At 44.3% G+C, this 17,999-nt stretch overlaps 1 protein-coding gene across 3 annotated transcripts in view; it reads right to left on the bottom strand.

Annotated features, from left to right (window-relative positions):
* Positions 1-17,999, bottom strand: part of LOC137355492 (rho GTPase-activating protein 22-like) — a 330,838-nt gene that overhangs the window by 59,327 nt on the left and 253,512 nt on the right. The window contains exon 1 of one of the 3 annotated variants that reach the window (XM_068020690.1): positions 7,442-7,550. The exons of the other annotated variants lie outside the window; for them this stretch is intronic. Within the exon in view, the coding sequence (XP_067876791.1) occupies positions 7,442-7,493 (52 nt within the window). The 5' untranslated portion in view covers positions 7,494-7,550. Of the gene's footprint in view, positions 1-7,441; positions 7,551-17,999 lie in introns of those variants that run through there. 3 annotated transcript variants of the gene reach the window in all.

The raw sequence follows: 17,999 nt of genomic DNA, 5'->3' as shown, positions 1-17,999 counted from the left end.
AAGATAAGGCTGAAGCATTTGCAACAATCCTCAGCCAAATGTGCCGAGTGGATGATCCAGCTCAGCCTCCTCCTGAAGTCCCCAGCATCACACGCCAGTCTGCAGCCAATTCGATTCACTCCGTGTGATATCAAGAAATGACTGAAGGCACTGGATACTGCAAAGACCATGGGCCTTGACAACATTCCGGCAATAATACTGAAAACCTGTGCTCCAGAACTTGCTGTGTCCCAAGCTAAGCTGTTCCATTACAGCTATAACGCTGCTATCTACCCGGCAATGTGGAAAATTGCCCAGGTATGTCCAGTGCACAAAAAGCAGGACAAATCCAACCCGGCCAATTACCGTCCCATCAGCCTACTCTCGATCATCAGTAAAGTGATGGAAGGTATCGTCAACAGTGCCATCAAGCAGCACTTGCTTAGCAATAACCTGCTCACTGATGCTCAGTTTGGGTTCCACCAGGGCCACTCAGCTCCTGACCTCATTACAGCCTTGGTTCAAAATTGGACAAAAGAGCTGAACTCGAGGTGAGGTGAGAGTGACTGCCCTTGACATCAAGGCAGCATCGACCAAGGATGGCATCAAGGAGCCCTAGCAAAAGTGGAGTCAATGGGAATCTGGGTGGGAGGGGGGGGGAACTCTCCGCAGGTTGGAGTCGTATCTAGCGCAAAGGAAGATGGTTGTGGTTGTTGGAGGTCAAGCATCTGAGCTCCAGGACATCACTGCAGGAGTTCCTAAGGGTAGTGTCCTGGGCCCAACCATCTTCAGCTGCTTCATCAATGACCTTCCTTCAATCATAAGGTCAGAAGTGGGGATGTTCGCTGATGATTGCACAATGTTCAGCACCATTCGTGACTCCCAGATACTGAAGCAGTCCATGTAGAAATGCAGCAAGACCTGGACAATATCCAAGCTTGGGCTGATAAGTGGAAAGTAACATTCGTTCCACACAATGCCAGGCAATGACCATCTCCAACAAGAGAGATTCTAACCATCTCCCCTTGACAGTCAATAATGTTACAATCGCTTAATCCCCTACTATCAACATCCTGGGGGTTATCATTGGCCAGAAACTGAACTGGAGTAGCCATATAAATACCATGGCGACAAGAGCAGGTCAGAGGCTAGGAATCCTGTGACGAGTAACTCACCTCCTGACTCTTCAAAGCCTGTCCACCATCTACAAGGAACAAGTCTGGAGTGTGATGGAATACTCTCCACTTGCCTGGATGGGTGTAGCTCCAACAGAACTCAAGAAGCTCGACACCGTCCAGGACAAAGCAGCCCACTTGATTGGCACCCCCATCCACAAACATTCAGTCCCTTCACCACTGACGCACAGTGGCAGCAGTGTGTACCATCTACAAGATGCACTGCAGCAATGCACCAAGGCACCTTCGACAGCACCTTCCAAACCCGCGACCTCTACCACCTAGAAGGACAAGGGCAGCAGATGCATGGGAACACCACCACCTGCAAGTTCCCCTCCAAGCCACACACCATCCTGAATTGGAACTATATCACCGTTCCTTCACTGTCGCTGGGCCAAAATCCTGGAACTCCCTTCCTAACAGCACTGTGGGTGTACTTACCCTACATAGACTGCAGTGGTTCAAGAAGGCAGCTCACCACCACCTTCTCAAGGGCAATTAGGGATGGGCAATAAATGCTGGCCTTGCCAGCGATGCCCACATCCCATGAATGAATAAGAAAAAAGACTATTCCAATGCACTCCTGGATGGTCTCCCACAATCTATTCTCTGTAAACCTGAGGTCATACGAAATTCTGCTGCTCCGTCTTAACTTGCAATGAGTCCTGTTCATCCATCGCCCCTGTGCTCGCTGACCTACGTTGGCTCCTGGTCAAGCAATATCTTGATTTTAAAATTCTTATCCTTGTTTTCAAATCCCTCCATGGCCTCACCCCCTCCCTATCTCTGTAATCTCCTCCAGCCCCACAACTCTCAGATATCTGCACTCACCTAATTCTGGCCTCTTCAGCATCCGTGATTTTAGTCGCTCCACCATGATTGACCGTGCCTTCAGCTGCCTGGGCCCTAAGCCCAGGAATTCCCTCTCAACACCTCTCTGCCTCTCTGCCTCACTTTCCTCCTTTTAGACACTCCTTAAAAGTTACTTTGTTGACCAAGCTTTTGGTCACCTGACCTAATATCTCCTCATGTGGCTCAGTGTCATATTTAATTTTATAATGCTCCTGTGAAGTGCCTTGGGACAATTTATTTTAAAAATACTATCCAAATATCAGCTGTTGTTGGCATTGATCAAAGTCACATGATCCAGGGAGGATAGCCTCAGCATTGACTGATTAGTTCCAAAGGACGTTTATGTAGAGCATAAACCAGTTGGGCCACATGGTATGTTTTTTTGCTGTAAATTCACTAATTGGAGTATGAACAAAGAACAAAGAACAAAGAAAATTACAGCACAGGAACAGGCCCTTCGGCCCTCCAAGCCTGCGCCGATCGAGATCCTCTATCTAAACATGTCGCCTACTTTCTAAGGGTCTGTATCTCTTTTCTTCCTGCCCATTCATGTATCTGTCTAGATACATCTTAAAAGACGCCATCGTGCCCGCATCTACCACCTCCGCTGGCAACGCATTCCAGGCACCCACCACCCTCTGCGTAAAGAACTTTCCACGCATATCCCCCCTAAACTTTTCCCCTTTCACTTTGAACTCGTGTCCTCTAGTAATTGAATCCCCCACTCTGGGAAAAAGCCTCTTGCTATCCACCCTGTCTATACCTCTCATGATTTTGTACACCTCAATCAGGTCCCCCCTCAACCTCCGTCTTTCTAATGAAAATAATCCTAATCTACTCAACCTCTCTTCATAGCTAGCGCCCTCCATACCAGGCAACATCCTGGTGAACCTCCTCTGCACCCTCTCCAAAGCACCCACATCCTTTTGGTAATGTGGCGACCAGAACCGCACGCAGTATTCCAAATGTGGCCGAACCAAAGTCCTATACAACTGTAACATGACCTGCCAACTCTTGTACTCAATACCCCGTCCGATGAAGGAAAGCATGCCGTATGCCTTCTTGACCACTCTATTGACCTGCGTTGCCACCTTCAGGGAACAGTGGACCTGAACACCCAAATCTCTCTGGACATCAATTTTCCCCAGGACTTTTCCATTTACTGTATAGTTCACTCTTGAATTGGATCTTCCAAAATGCATCACCTCGCATTTGCCCTGATTGAACTCCATCTGCCATTTCTCTGCCCAACTCTCCAATCTATCTATATTCTGCTGTATTCTCTGACAGTCCCCTTCACTATCTGCTACTCCACCAATCTTAGTGTCGTCTGCAAACTTGCTAATCAGTCCACCTATACTTTCCTCCAAATCATTAATGTATATCACAAACAACAGTGGTCCCAGCACGGATCCCTGTGGAACACCACTGGTCACACGTCTCCATTTTGAGAAACTCCCCTCTACTGCTACTCTCTGTCTCCTGTTGCCCAGCCAGTTCTTTATCCATCTAGCTAGTACACCTTGGACCCCATGCGCCTTCACTTTCTCCATCAGCCTGCCATGGGGAACCTTATCAAACGCCTTACTGAAGTTCATGTATATGACATCGACAGCCCTTCCCTCATCAATCAACTTTGTCACTTCCTCAAAGAATTCTATTAAGTTGGTAAGACATGACCTTCCCTGCACAAAACCATGTTGCCAATCACTGATAAGCCCATTTTCTTCCAAATGGGAATAGATCCTATCCCTCAGTATCTTCTCCAGCAGCTTCCCTACCACTGACGTCAGGCTCACCGGTCTATAATTACCTGGATTATCCCTGCTACCCTTCTTAAACAAGGGGACAACATTAGCAATTCTCCAGTCCTCCGGGACCTCACCCGTGTTTAAGGATGCTGCAAAGATATCTGTTAAGGCCCCAGCTATTTCCTCTCTCGCTTCCCTCAGTAACCTGGGATAGATCCCATCCGGACCTGGGGATTTGTCCACCTTAATGCCCTTTAGAATACCCAACACTTCCTCCCTCCTTATGCCGACTTGACCTAGAGTAATCAAACATCTGTTCCTAACCTCAACATCCGTCATGTCCCTCTCCTCGCTGAATACCGATGCAAAGTACTCGTTTAGAATCTCACCCATTTTCTCTGAGTCCAAGCATAACATTCCTCCTTTGTCCTTTAGTGGGCCAATCCTTTCTCTAGTTACCCTCTTTCTCCTTATATATGAATAAAAGGCTTTGGGATTTTCTTTAACCCTGTTTGCTAAAGATATTTCATGACCCCTTTTAGCCCTCTTAATTCCTCGTTTCAGATTGGTCCTACATTCCCGATATTCTTTCAAAGCTTCGTCTTTCTTCAGCCGCCTAGACCTTATGTATGCTTCCTTTTTCCTCTTAGCTAGTCTCACAATTTCACCTGTCATCCATGGTTCCCTAATCTTGCCATTTCTATCCCTCATTTTCACAGGAACATGTCTCTCCTGCACGCTAATCAACCTCTCTTTAAAAGCCTCCCACATATCACATGTGGATTTACCTTCAAACAGCTGCTCCCAATCTACATTCCCCAGCTCCTGCCGAATTTTGGTATAGTTGGCCTTCCCCCAATTTAGCACTCTTCCTTTAGGACCACTCTCGTCTTTGTCCATGAGTATTTTAAAGCTTACGGAATTGTGATCACTATTCCCAAAGTAGTCCCCTACTGAAACTTCAAACACCTGGCCGGGCTCATTCCCCAACACCAGGTCCAGTATGGCCCCTTCCCGAGTTGGACTATTTACATACTGCTCTAGAAAACCCTCCTGGATGCTCCTTACAAATTCTGCTCCATCTAGACCTCTAACACTAAGTGAATCCCAGTCAATGTTGGGAAAATTAAAATCTCCTATCACCACCACCCTGTTGCTCCTACATCTTTCCATATTCTGTTTACATATTTGTACCTCTATCTCACGCTCGCTGTTGGGAGGCCTGTAGTACAGCCCCAACATTGTTACCGCACCCTTCCTATTTCTGAGTTCTGTCCATATTGCCTCACTGCTCGAGTCCTCCATAGTGCCCTCCTTCAGCACAGCTGTGATATCCTCTTTGACCAGTAATGCAACTCCTCCACCCCTTTTACCTCCCTCTCTATCCCGCCTGAAGCATCGATATCCTGGGATATTTAGTTGCCAATCATGCCCTTCCCTCAACCAAGTCTCAGTAATAGCAATAACATCATACTCCCAGGTACTAATCCAAGGCCTAAGTTCATCTGCCTTACCTGCAAAAGCAATCAGCAGGCTGTGAAAATTGCAGCAGTGCACAGAGACCTTTTTTCATGCTTCCAGAATTAAAGTGCCATTTGGGTCTGGAGACAGATGCGTCTCCTGAGGATTCTGTAGATGCAGAGACTTTCTGCGTCTTTCTATGGTTCTCTTTTTCAATGTGAGCTTACAAATACAGCTCAGTTGCTGATGCCACAACATTGGAAGCAATTGTTTCAAAGTGGTGAGTTGTATGTATTCTGGGATGTAGTGAGCTCAGCCCTACAGGGGCTGATTGGGGTTGTGTGTATTTTTTTTTTGTTGAGCCTTCAAAAGTAGGCCTTGCAAATCAGGAAAGAAGGTGTTAAATCTCCCTCTTGTCTCCTGAAGGTACAACCACTTGCAGGGTTATGGTTCTCTGGATGCTGCCATCCCCTCACCCAAATGGTTATTCATATTTGAGCCCTGACGGTGAGCATTGTCAAGGTTTTCTGCTTGTAATTATGTCACAGCTGTATCTGATTCTGGTCTCACCTGATGTCCACACACATGCACTCACCAATAGGGGCCACTGAATGGGAGCACTGATTTTCTCTCCCATTGTAGCCCAGGAGTCTGGCGATCATTAACACTGGCTGATATCAGGTAGCTCAGCACAAATAAGCATAAGCCCAGGACCTTCCTGATCTCTAGGACTGACTGAATTCTACAACAGTATCAACTGGAGAATTGCACAGACCAAAACTGCATGTAAATTCTATCAAATGCACTGTCTGAGAGCATTTGGCAGCAGGTTCAATTGAGGCATTCAAGAGGGAATTGGATTATTATCTGAAAAAGAAGAATGGGCAGGGCTATGGGGAGAAGGCAGGGAAGTGGCATTAGATGAATTGCTTCTTCAAAGATCTAGCACAGACATGATGGGTTGAATGGCCTCCTTCTGTGCTGTAACCATCCTATGATTCGATAATACAACAATACAGCCAACAACTTAGAATTATATAGCACCTTTGATGTAAAAGTCCCAAGGCACTTCACGGAAAAGTAATCAGAAACTAATTGACACTGAGCCAGAAACATTGAAACAGATGACGGTCAAAGAGACAGGTTTTAAAGAGTGTCTTAAAGGAGGAGAGAGAATTGCATAGGCAGAGCCATTTAGGGAGGGAATTCCCGAGCTTAGGGCCTAGAGAACTGAAGGCACAGTGCCAATGGTGGACCGATGGGAATTGGATATGTGCAAGAGGCCATAATTGGAAGAACACAGAGATTTCGGAGAATTGTAGGGCTGGAGGAGGTTACAGAGATAGGGAGGGATGAAACCAGAGAGGGATTTGAACACAAGGATGAGAATTTTAAAATCAAGTTGCTGGACTGGGAACCAATGTTAGTCGGCAAGCACAGGGTGATGGGTGAATGGGGCTTGGTGTGAGTCCAGGATATGGGCAGCAGTGTATTGGTTGAACTCAAATTTTAGAGGGTGAAAGAGGGGCTGTTGGTCAGTGGAGCATTTGGAATAGTTAAATGTGGAGACAACAAAAGCATGGCTGAGGGTTTAAGCAGCAGATTGGCAGGGGCAGTAATGGGTGATATTGCGGAAATGGAAGTAGGCAGTTTTTGAGATGCAGAGGATATGGGGTCAGAAGCTTAGCTCGGGACCAAATAGGACGCCGAGGTTGCGAACAGTCCTTCAGTCTTGCCAAAATTTAATTGGAGGAAATTTAAATGGATGTCAGACAAGCAATTTAACAGCACAGAGGCATTAGAGGGGTCAAGAGAGGAAGTGGTGAGGTAGAGCTGGGTGTTGTTAGTAACCTTCTAAGCTGCAACATTTCAACTCTGAAAACATGCATGTCATTTCCTTGCGCACAGAAAAAATAAAATCCTTCCACTTCAGATAACAAATTTTCCAGAGTGGAATTGAAGAAACATAGAGAACTGTAGAAAACATAATGTAGATATCTACAAATTACACGTAAACCCCTTTAGATTGTTGAGCATGGCATGGAAATGCCAGCCCAGCCCTCGAATTTAATATCACTGAACAAGCCTCAGTGCCACTGACATTTGGCATCAATGTCGCTTTTCTGTTTCAAAGCTATGAATCGCCATTTAATAAAGCAAACAGAAACAGCACTCAGAATTTAAGAGAGAAGCAGAATGTGTCTTCAGAAGCAGGGGGCTTACCTCCATTGAGTCCCATTCTCTTTTTTATGTATTTGCCAGAGAAGAAAGGCATTTCTCCCAGATAAGCTGCAGCAAAACAGATGCTGTCTCTCTCTCTCTCTCTCTCTCCTTTTTAATTTCTGTTGAAGTGAAGCAGCGCAGCTCTGAGACAGAATGAGCAATCCAGATGCAGTCCTACGCTATCTGCTAACCAGAGGTCATGCCAGATAAAGGAGCATTCCCAGTTGGGTGCGAGGCACAGCAGAGTACCCTGACAGTCTGCTCTGCAGCTTGTGCTCCTTTCAAACTGAGAGACTCAACGTGGAGGTTCTGATGACTCCCGTGACAAACTTAGATTGCCAGCGCATAGCACTTCTACAATTACTCACTGTCTGTGCTATCAGAAATGTGTGGGTAGAATACCAGACATCGGACCCCATCAGTAGTAACCTCCCACACTTGACCCCTCCACCACATTCATCTTCAGACAGACGAAAATTAATACTCAGTTTCCTATTGCAAAAATATTGTTAAAATCGATGAGGATTGTGGAGAGAATGGGGCAGGGGGGTAGTGGTGATGGGGAGGGGAAGAATCACAGACACTTTTTTTTTTCCTATGGGAATGTTTGAGATTTATTTCTACTGTGTTGAGTCTTAGATGCTGGAAATAGAGGGGTTATTTCAATGTGGGCGACATAAGGTGGTTTTCATGCCTCAAATAATCAGGATATCTGAGGCGTAGGTAAGCCAGTCATCAGATTTCACCCCAACTCCTTGCGTACTACACTGTTCAATGCACGTTGAAAGAAACAGCAATTGAACGGGATTGGTATTTTTTTTTTTAACTCCTGTGTGTCAATTTGAAAGTGGTAACATATGAAACAGCTCAGTCCTGGCTGAGTGCCACCATGTAAATAGCCAGTACTTAGTTACTTGAAGCGGTGGTTTCCAAGAAGAGGCAAAACGCCGAAAAGCTGCTTGTTATTTTCAGCATAATGGGGGATGCAAGTAATAAAATTCAAGCTGTTGTGATTTACATGTTTTCCAAGTAACTAGAAAGATTTACCAAACACTTTTACACAATGCTCTACACTTTGCAGCTTGACACTTTGTGTTCCATTAGGAGGGTATTTCTGATTTCCCTTCACTGAGAGGAGTTGCTCTCCGGGGCCCCCGATTTAAGCTGCATCCCACCTGACTCAAATGGCAGATCACCTTGCTTTGAAGAGACTTTACGCACTTTTTTTGGCTAAAACATGGAAGGAGGAACTAATTTGCACTAAAAGCACTCCCCTCATCCCTTAAATCCCTTCAGTGCCTGAAAGGGTAGTAGAGGCAGAAACCCTCATTGCATTGAGAAATACTTGGATTGCATTTGAAGTGCAGTAACCTACAGGGCTATGGATCAAGAGCTGGAAGGTGGAATTAGATTGCATAACTGTTTTCTGGCCAGCACTGACACGGTTAGCCCAATGGCCCCCTTCTGTAAATATTTCTGCAATTCTATGTGTCTAAATAAGGCAGCCCTCTGCCTGGGTTATATACGCGCTGTGTCAAATGATATCGTAACTGTGAGCAGAAATTAAGAAAATTCTTCCTGAGGCACAGCAACCCATGTGTGTGAGCAGTATGCAGTGATTCACCCACAGCACTGTCTCCTCTGCCTTGTCTGTCTGCTCGTAAGGTCAGTAGGATTTATTGTGGGGAGACCATAACATTTGTGAGTAACACCATAAATTACCATGACTCTGCTAAACCAACCAGAAGTGATGATGTGCAATGGCAGCAGCCACTCAATGGGGCTTGGGAAATTGAAGAATGCACAGACTCAAGCAAATAAGTCTTTTGTTTTCATGCAACTCTTGTGCCTGGATGTTTAATGTTAAAATACCAGCAGTTGTGAGCATGTTTACAAATTTCCTTGAAAAGCATTCTTCCATTTATATTTGTTTAAGGTGTTGATGGGGCTGCAATATTTTTCTTCAGTGCAAGGGAAGGATTTTGACTCTGTGGGCTGTGTCCACGTTATCACATGCAGTGACAGTCCGGTCTAAAGCCTCACTGTGCTAAAGCGTAGTGCTTCAGAGATAGAAAACTGATGTTTAAGTGGCGTTGGAGTTTCGATCTAGGCTCCATCTACTGTGCAACTTGCACTATTTTTTACATTAGAGGGAGCGTTCCGCAAAAGCGGAACAACACTAGTTGCAGGCTGGGAGTTTTCCTGTCTTGCCTTTTTGCACTGACTGGGCTAGGAACATACAGCCAAACACACACTGTAGTCAGATACTGGCTAGAAAAGATGGTGGCCTGTGCCTAGTGAAGGGGTGGGAAAAGCCTAAGTGAGTCTCAGTCTCAAATAAAAACAAGAAATGCTGGAAATACTCAGCAGGTCTGGCAGCATCTGTGGAGAGAGAAGCAGAGTTAACGTTTCAGGTCAGTGACCCTTCTTCAGAAGTCTCAGTCTCATTGAGTTCACAAGCCCCATCTTGTATTTTACAGCATGAAGGACAACAGAATAAGATGAATGGATTAGAAATGGCAACTGCACAAATTGTTTGCACCAACGGAAGGCAATAATGTTTGAGTGTTACCAACTCTAGTTTCTATGTCATGGCAACACACTGCCACTTTTGAAAAATGCTCAGTCCTTCAATCAACATACTCCTCACTCGAGATATTGGATATGTCATGTTGCTTATCTTTTAAATCTTGACTTTTTACAATAACCTGGTTATTGTCAATAATTACTACCACTGACGCACAATGTGAATGATGTGTGCAACCATTTCATTTTAAAGCCAGATGCCAGGATGTTCGAGGGATGTCACCAAAATATACACACACAGGATAGTGAATATCTTGTCAACAGAAGACATTTTACATTGTTTGTTGTATAAATAAGGTTTGCAAAGGGCCTTCAATAGTTATCATATAAGCATGACACTGGCACAACATATCCAAAAGAAGATACAAATCCAGAAGAGCCCATGGTCAAAGAAAATGCTGCTAATGGTATAAAACACCAACAATGACTGATCGTGCATTTAAGACTATAACATAACGTTAGAACTCCAATTATTAAAGAGGCTCTTATGGTTTATGGTATCATCTGAACCCTATTCTTATAACTAATCCATAGTCATATATTTGAGTGGCTCTCCTGTGGCATTGCTTATGGCTGGCGCGACTCAAAAAGTAAGAGTATTCTGCCACGTAAGGCAAAAGTGAAGGGGTGTCATTTTAAATGGTGTTCAAAGAGAAAGTGAGGTGAATCAGGGTTTAATTAATATTTGCTGATTATTAAATGGGGCTTTTGAGGCTACAAAGGAAGATGGTTAATTATTTATTATTCTCAATTCCAGTCTTCAAACTTCTTGTATTGATCCTTGCAGTAGAAATGGACCAAAGTAGACCGATTAAAATATGGACATCAGAGTAAAGGGAAAATTTCTGCCATATAACAAGATCCTTTGAGAACCATTACTCTTCCAGAAGCTAAGCCATGCATCTTCTCGCTTTGTTCTGTCCTGCCTGTCTTTCGTTGTGACAGATGTTGAACTGGTGATGAAGTTGCCCAAGAATAAGGCTCAAAAAGAACCTTGCAGAATTTTAAAGACATCTATTAGGTCACCCCTCAACGGTTTCTTTTCAAGAGGAAAGTGATCCAGCTTGTTCATCCTTTCCAGATGGATATAAGCTTGCATTTCTGGTATCATCCTTGTTAACCTTTTTTGCATCCGCTCCAGTGCCTCTATATCCTTTGGCGACCAAAATTGCACAGTACTGCAAATGTGGTCTAATCAAGGTTCAGTACAAGTTTAGTGTAACTTCTCTACTTTCCAATTCTATCCCACTGGAAATAAACCCAAGCGATTTTTTTTTTTAATGGTGTCACTTCTTTTAGTGATTTATGTACTTATACACTCAGATCCCTTTGTCCTCAACCCCATTTAGATTTTTATTTTCCAAGGATGTACGACCTCCTTATTTTTCTTACTAAAATGTAATACCTCACACTTATGTATGTTGAAATTCATTTGCCAATTATATGTCCATTCTGCAAGTTTATTAATGTTGTGTTGTAATATGTTGCCGTCTTCCTCGACATTGACTGTCCCTCCCATTTTGTATCATTTCTTTATTCATTCCTGGGATGTGGGAATTGTTGGCTAGGCCAGCATTTATTGCCCATCCCTAATTGCCCTTGAGAAGGTGGTGGTGAGCTGCCTTTTTGAGCCTTTGCAGTCCACGTGGGGTAGGTACACCCAAAGGCTGTTAGGAAGGGAGTTCCAGGATTTTGACCCAGCGACAGTGAAGGAATGGTGATATAGTTCCAAGTCAGGATGGTGTGTGGCTTGGAGGGGATCTTGCAGGTGGTGGTGTTCCCATGCATCTGTTGCCCTTAGTCCTCTAAATGGTAGAGATGGTGCTGTGTACAATTACACTTATTTGGTAAATAGTCTCAGCAGTTTACAACAACTATAGTGATTTGAGCACATAATCCAGGCTCACACTCCAGTGCAGTACTGAGGGAGTCCTACACTGTAGGAAGTGTCGCCTTTTGGATGAGACAATAAACCGAGGCCTCAACTGCCCTCTCAGGTCTACGTGAAAGATCCCATGGGGCTACTCAAAGAAGAGCAGGTATGTTGTTACTTACATCCTGGCCAATATTTATCCCTCAACATTACTAAAATAGATTATCCACTTATTGCTGTTTGTAGGAGCTTGCTCTCTGCAGATTGGCTGCTACTTTTCCTGCATTACAACAGTGACTGCATTTTGCAAGTACTTAATTGGCTGTAAAGCACTTTCTGGTGCTCAGAGATCATAAAAGGGGCTATATAAATGCAAGTTCTTTCTTTTTAGTTGCCTATTTGGAGCAGCGTCTTAAAAGAGGTTGGCTCTGTCTGCACATCACTAACATGCTCCAAATCCCAGACTACCCATGAACAATGTTAGCACTTTGAATATAATGTTAGCCCTTGAAATGCAGCTTTATCCCCCTTTGAGGGCTAATCACCACCTTTACAATTTAAACCAGTCAAGTATTATATCGAAATTCATAGCACAGAAACAGGCCACTTGGCCTACCAAGTCTATGCCGTTATTTATATGCAACATACAAGCCTCTTCCCACCTTACTTCATCTCATCTTATCATTATAATCTATTCAGTTCCCACTCATGTGCATATCATGCACGTTTTTTTCAGAGATACAGCACTGAAACAGGCCCTTCGGCCCACCGAGTCTGTGCCGACCAACAACCACCCATTTATACTATCTTTCCTTTTGGGCCTCCTTATCTCGAGAGACAATGGATACGCGCCTGGAGGTGGTCAGTGGTTTGTGAAGCAGCGCCTGGAGTGGCTATAAAGGCCAATTCTGGAGTGACAGGCTCTTCCACAGGTGCTGCAGAGAAATTTGTTTGTTGGGGCTGTTGCACAGTTGGCTCTCCCCTTGCGCCTCTGTCTTTTTTCCTGCCAACTACTAAGTCTCTTCGACTCGCCACAATTTAGCCCTGTCTTTATGGCTGCCCGCCAGCTCTGGCGAATGCTGGCAACTGACTCCCACGACTTGTGATCAATGTCACACGATTTCATGTCGCGTTTGCAGACGTCTTTATAACGGAGACATGGACGGCCGGTGGGTCTGATACCAGTGGCGAGCTCGCTGTACAATGTGTCTTTGGGGATCCTGCCATCTTCCATGCGGCTCACATGGCCAAGCCATCTCAAGCGCCGCTGACTCAGTAGTGTGTATAAGCTGGGGATGTTGGCCGCTTCAAGGACTTCTGTGTTGGAGATATAGTCCTGCCACCTGATGCCAAGTATTCTCCGAAGGCAGCGAAGATGGAATGAATTGAGACGTCGCTCTTGGCTGGCATACGTTGTCCAGGCCTCGCTGCCGTAGAGCAAGGTACTGAGGACACAGGCCTGATACACTCGGACTTTTGTGTTCCGTGTCAGTGCGCCATTTTCCCACACTCTCTTGGCCAGTCTGAACATAGCAGTGGAAGCCTTACCCATGCGCTTGTTGATTTCTGCATCTAGAGACAGGTTACTGGTGATAGTTGAGCCTAGGTAGGTGAACTCTTGAACCACTTCCAGAGCGTGGTCGCCAATATTGATGGATGGAGCATTTCTGACATCCTGCCCCATGATGTTCGTTTTCTTGAGGCTGATGGTTAGGCCAAATTCATTGCAGGCAGACGCAAACCTGTCGATGAGACTCTGCAGGCATTCTTCAGTGTGAGATGTTAAAGCAGCATCGTCAGCAAAGAGGAGTTCTCTGATGAGGACTTTCCGTACTTTGGACTTCGCTCTTAGACGGGCAAGGTTGAACAACCTGCCCCCTGATCTTGTGTGGAGGAAAATTCCTTCTTCAGAGGATTTGAACGCATGTGAAAGCAGCAGGGAGAAGAAAATCCCAAAAAGTGTGGGTGCGAGAACACAGCCCTGTTTCACACCACTCAGGATAGGAAAGGGCTCTGACTAACCCTACAGTAATCCCATATTCCCTACCACCTACCTACACTAGGGGCAATTTACAACAGCCAATTTACCTACGCAAGTCTTTGGCGCTGGGAGGAAACCGGAGCACCCGGCGAAAACCCACGCGGTCACAGGGAAAACTTGCAAACTCCGCACAGGCAGTACCCAGAATCGAACCCGGGTCCCTGGAGCTGTGAGGCTGCGGTGCTAACCACTGCGCCGCCCCACGTTGAAAGGTCTTATTAAATATAGTGAGAACTACAATCCTAGCACGGAAAAAGCAGTTTCGCTTCAGTAAGTATATGAATATGTGGCAATCTTCAGGTGATAGCAGACTTGTATGTTTATACATTCTCCCTGGATTCTCCCATCTTCCACCTCACCCCCTCTTTCAAACATCTCCTTCAAACCCTTCCATTGAACAGTGCCTCTGTTTACTGTACTTCTTCCTGCTAAGTGTCCACTTTGTTTTTTAAAACCTGTAAAGTGAGTTTTTATGTGAGGAGAACTTAATGAATCATACACGTACTGAAAACATTTGCATCAAATTGCTTTGTCATGTATTTCAATGGATGCTCTGAAGCAGGGTGTCGTCATGCGCTATTACGCAAAGTATAAGATGTGTTACGATCAGGTGAGGAGGGGTTGCAAGGCTTCCCTCTTGTCCTTCCTCTTGTTTGACCGCAACATGTTTTTTCTTCTTTTAACAGTGGATGTGCTTACCACTTCAGTGAGCGTTTTACCTTTTTTGTGATCGTAAAAGAACCAATCGGACAGGTTTTCATGAGTTTATTGTGCTTAACCAAAAACCTGATCTTAATAAAATTATGCTACACCTTCACTCTTTCACATGAGAATCACACACACCAATAGATTACCGAATGGAGAAGAATAGTATTTGGGTGAGAGCTTGGATCAATAAAAAGGAATATACAGTCTGTGGTGTCCAGTAACTTTAGTGGTCTTCCGGTTGAATTCGTGATCCTGAAGTTCTGGGTTGATGGTTATTCTTGGAGACGGTTGAGCAGCGGGTTTCCTTCCCGGGGTCTTTGTCTTGGATCTTGCAGCCAGTAGCTGGGCTTTACACGCCCCGCATAAGGTCTTCTGGAGAGAGAGAGACACCCCTTCTGGCTTCTGCCCAGATTGAGACTGTCTTGTCCAAGGAAAACTCCCAGATTTCACAGAGATGGACAGATGGCCACATGACTGTCTCAGTGTATTCTCTGGTGCCTTCTAATGAGATTCAAGTTTAGGAATTTCAATGCCTCTCAGGCCTCATGTGTCAATGTTTCTCCCTGGAGGGGTTCGCCCTTAATATCCCAGGATGACTTTGAATGTCTTGCTAATGAAAGCGATCTCAGGTAGTTCAATCAATCGGGCAAGCTATTGTTTGGGGGAAAGGCTAATCAGACATGCATCTCCACTTTGATGCCTTCGAATGTGAAAGATGTTCAAATGCAAATGTGGAGGCCATGTTTTTAGCAAAATCTTTGTAAAAGTTGAATGTAATATTCCAGCTTTCCATTTTTTAAGTTTAAGTTTAAGTTGTAGCTTTCCAATTGATGAATTAAAAATCCTCATTTAGCATATCAAGTCTTCATGACAGGTGTCAAAGTTGGTTTGACTCTCCTATGAAGTACCTTGGGAGGTTTTGTTATATTAAAGGCGCTATATAAATGCAAGTTTCTATTATTGTTGTAGAATGGATAGCTGGAAGTGATTAGATGGCAGCAATCTCCTGGGCTGGTGTCTTAGGCCATGATATCAAAGCCTAAACTAAGTACAGCTGTCATATGAAAATTGAGGTCAGGTTGGAGCTTGCAAACTACTCCCAGGTATGTTTAAAAAAAAAAAAAATATACGTTGATGAATTCAAAGGAAGAAATTATATTCTATTATTATCTGCCCATTTTGTTGCTGCATCAAAAGTTAAACATTTCTTTGTAGTTGATCGTGCTATTTTGTCCAAACAACAATCATTTTTTTAAGTATTCTGTCCAACTTAAGGATTGATTATGAATGGATAACACAATCAGTATAAACTCAGTATCATTCTTTATCACATCAAAATTACTTGTTATTCCTAAGTAGTTTATCATGAAGTTTCGTTTTTTTTTTGGTAAGAGCTGTCACTCCCGGGAATGGAATGCCTTTTCACCCTAGGTTCAATCATGTACATGTCCAGCCATGCGTGGTTAGTGTTAGTCACAAGGCAAAGCTCCTTCTCCTCTGCCCAAGCGACAAACCGTAATTCCAAGTAGCCATTTGAAGTTTGTGTGCATATGTTAGTTGGTCAATTCCATTCCCATCCCAGCCCAGCCCAGCCGAGTGCCTGTGGCACTCGAGTGCAGAGCCCAATGTTGCAGGCATCGTTTTGCCTGTTGCGGTCTATCCTCTGCACCAACACTAAAACATGTTGGCAGCAGTGTGACCATGAGCAAGACTCTAAATCCCTCCGAGAAACTTCCTTGTCTTTGCTAAGATGCTGAAATCTATTTATACGGAATTGTCTGCACCTTCCGGTGTCCGTGTCCAAGAGTTAGATGAGCATAAACAGATCTGACATTTTCACTTCCCACATCCTTGTGAGAGAAAATGTCAATTAATGTCAAATGATGGGCACTGTTTGTCTTGTGGACACAGAGTCATGACGAATGTCGGAACAGGAGTAGGTCATTCAGCCCCTTAAGCCTGATCCACCATTCAATGAGATCTTGGCTGATCTATAGTTTAACTCCATGTATCCGCCTTGGCTATATATCCTCTTATACCTTTGTCTAGCAAAAATCTATCAATCTCACATCTAAAATGATTAATGATCAATTATTACTAAGAATAGGGTTAATATTACCTTAGCTATATTTGATGCAAGACTTTTATAATAGGACAATTCTTACCATCTGAGAGGCGAGGTTCAGAAGTGAAAGGATGGCTGAGTCCCCTTTTGGTATATAATTTTTGAAGCATATTTGCTTCTCGTATAAATAAAGTGATACTTGTGTTCTGGCAAGGAATAAGAACTGATCTGAGTGTTTCAAAAACCCAGAAATTTTGCTTGGCTCGCTGTGCCAATCCTTCACCAATTTCACCAAGACTGTTTAGAAATGGTACTAATAGTGTATCTAAGAACCTACTAATACCTTGATTGGCAGGATGGGTATGGTAGCATCGTGGTTATGTTACTGGATTAATAATCCAGAGGTCTGGACTAAGGATCTGGTGGCATGAGTTAAAATCCCACCATGGCAGCTGGAAAATTTAAATTAGTGAATACAAAAATAATCTGGAAAAAAGCTAGCATCAGTATTGGTGACCATGTAAGTGCCGGATTGTCTTAAAATCACATTGGTTCACTTATACCCTTACGGGAATGAAATCTGACGTCCTTACCCTGTCTGGCCTATTTATGACTCCAGACTCACTGCAATGTGATTGACTTTGAGGTGACCTGGCTGTTTAGTCGTACGAAAGATACAGTGGGAGTCTCTTCGCCACAAAGACTGCAGCAGTTCAAGAAGATGGCTCATCATTACCTTCTCAAGGGCAGTTAGGGATGGCAATAAATGCTGGCCTTGCCAGTGATGCCCACGTCCCATGAATAAAAATAAATCGTAAGACAGGCACCAATTGTAAAACTGAGCAGTAAAAGCCTGGCTCTCCTAACGTAGAGTAGATGCATTTACCACATGGTATCATACTGAACTATACAATCAAACAAGGCCCCAGGCCTTGAGTTTGCTGATCTCAGTTTGGGTAGTAATGGGAGTATTACTAGTCCACCCTCCCTGGCCCCTGGGTAGAGAGGGCAAAACTCAGCCAGAGCCCAAACATCAGACTGATGGAGTCTTCCAAGACATTGTGTTGAGAACAGGAGGACCACGCTCAATTATGATCCTCCCTCCTCTCTCAAACCATGGAATAGCCTGTGAACACTTATTGGCTCGACTCACACGCTAATCTGTTTGGGCATCAGAGACTGCCAAGCCTGTGGAACTGTACGACTGTTTGAGTCACCATCTTCAGAGCAGGAGCTGGAAATATTTGGAATACAGAAAAGGGAGGGAATGTAAAACAAAGTAATA

Source organism: Heterodontus francisci, chromosome 42 (assembly GCF_036365525.1).
Source record: "Heterodontus francisci isolate sHetFra1 chromosome 42, sHetFra1.hap1, whole genome shotgun sequence".
Lineage (NCBI taxonomy): Eukaryota > Metazoa > Chordata > Chondrichthyes > Heterodontiformes > Heterodontidae > Heterodontus > Heterodontus francisci.
The sequence above is the reverse complement of the archived record's forward strand: the minus strand, read 5'-3'. Positions and strand labels throughout refer to the sequence as shown.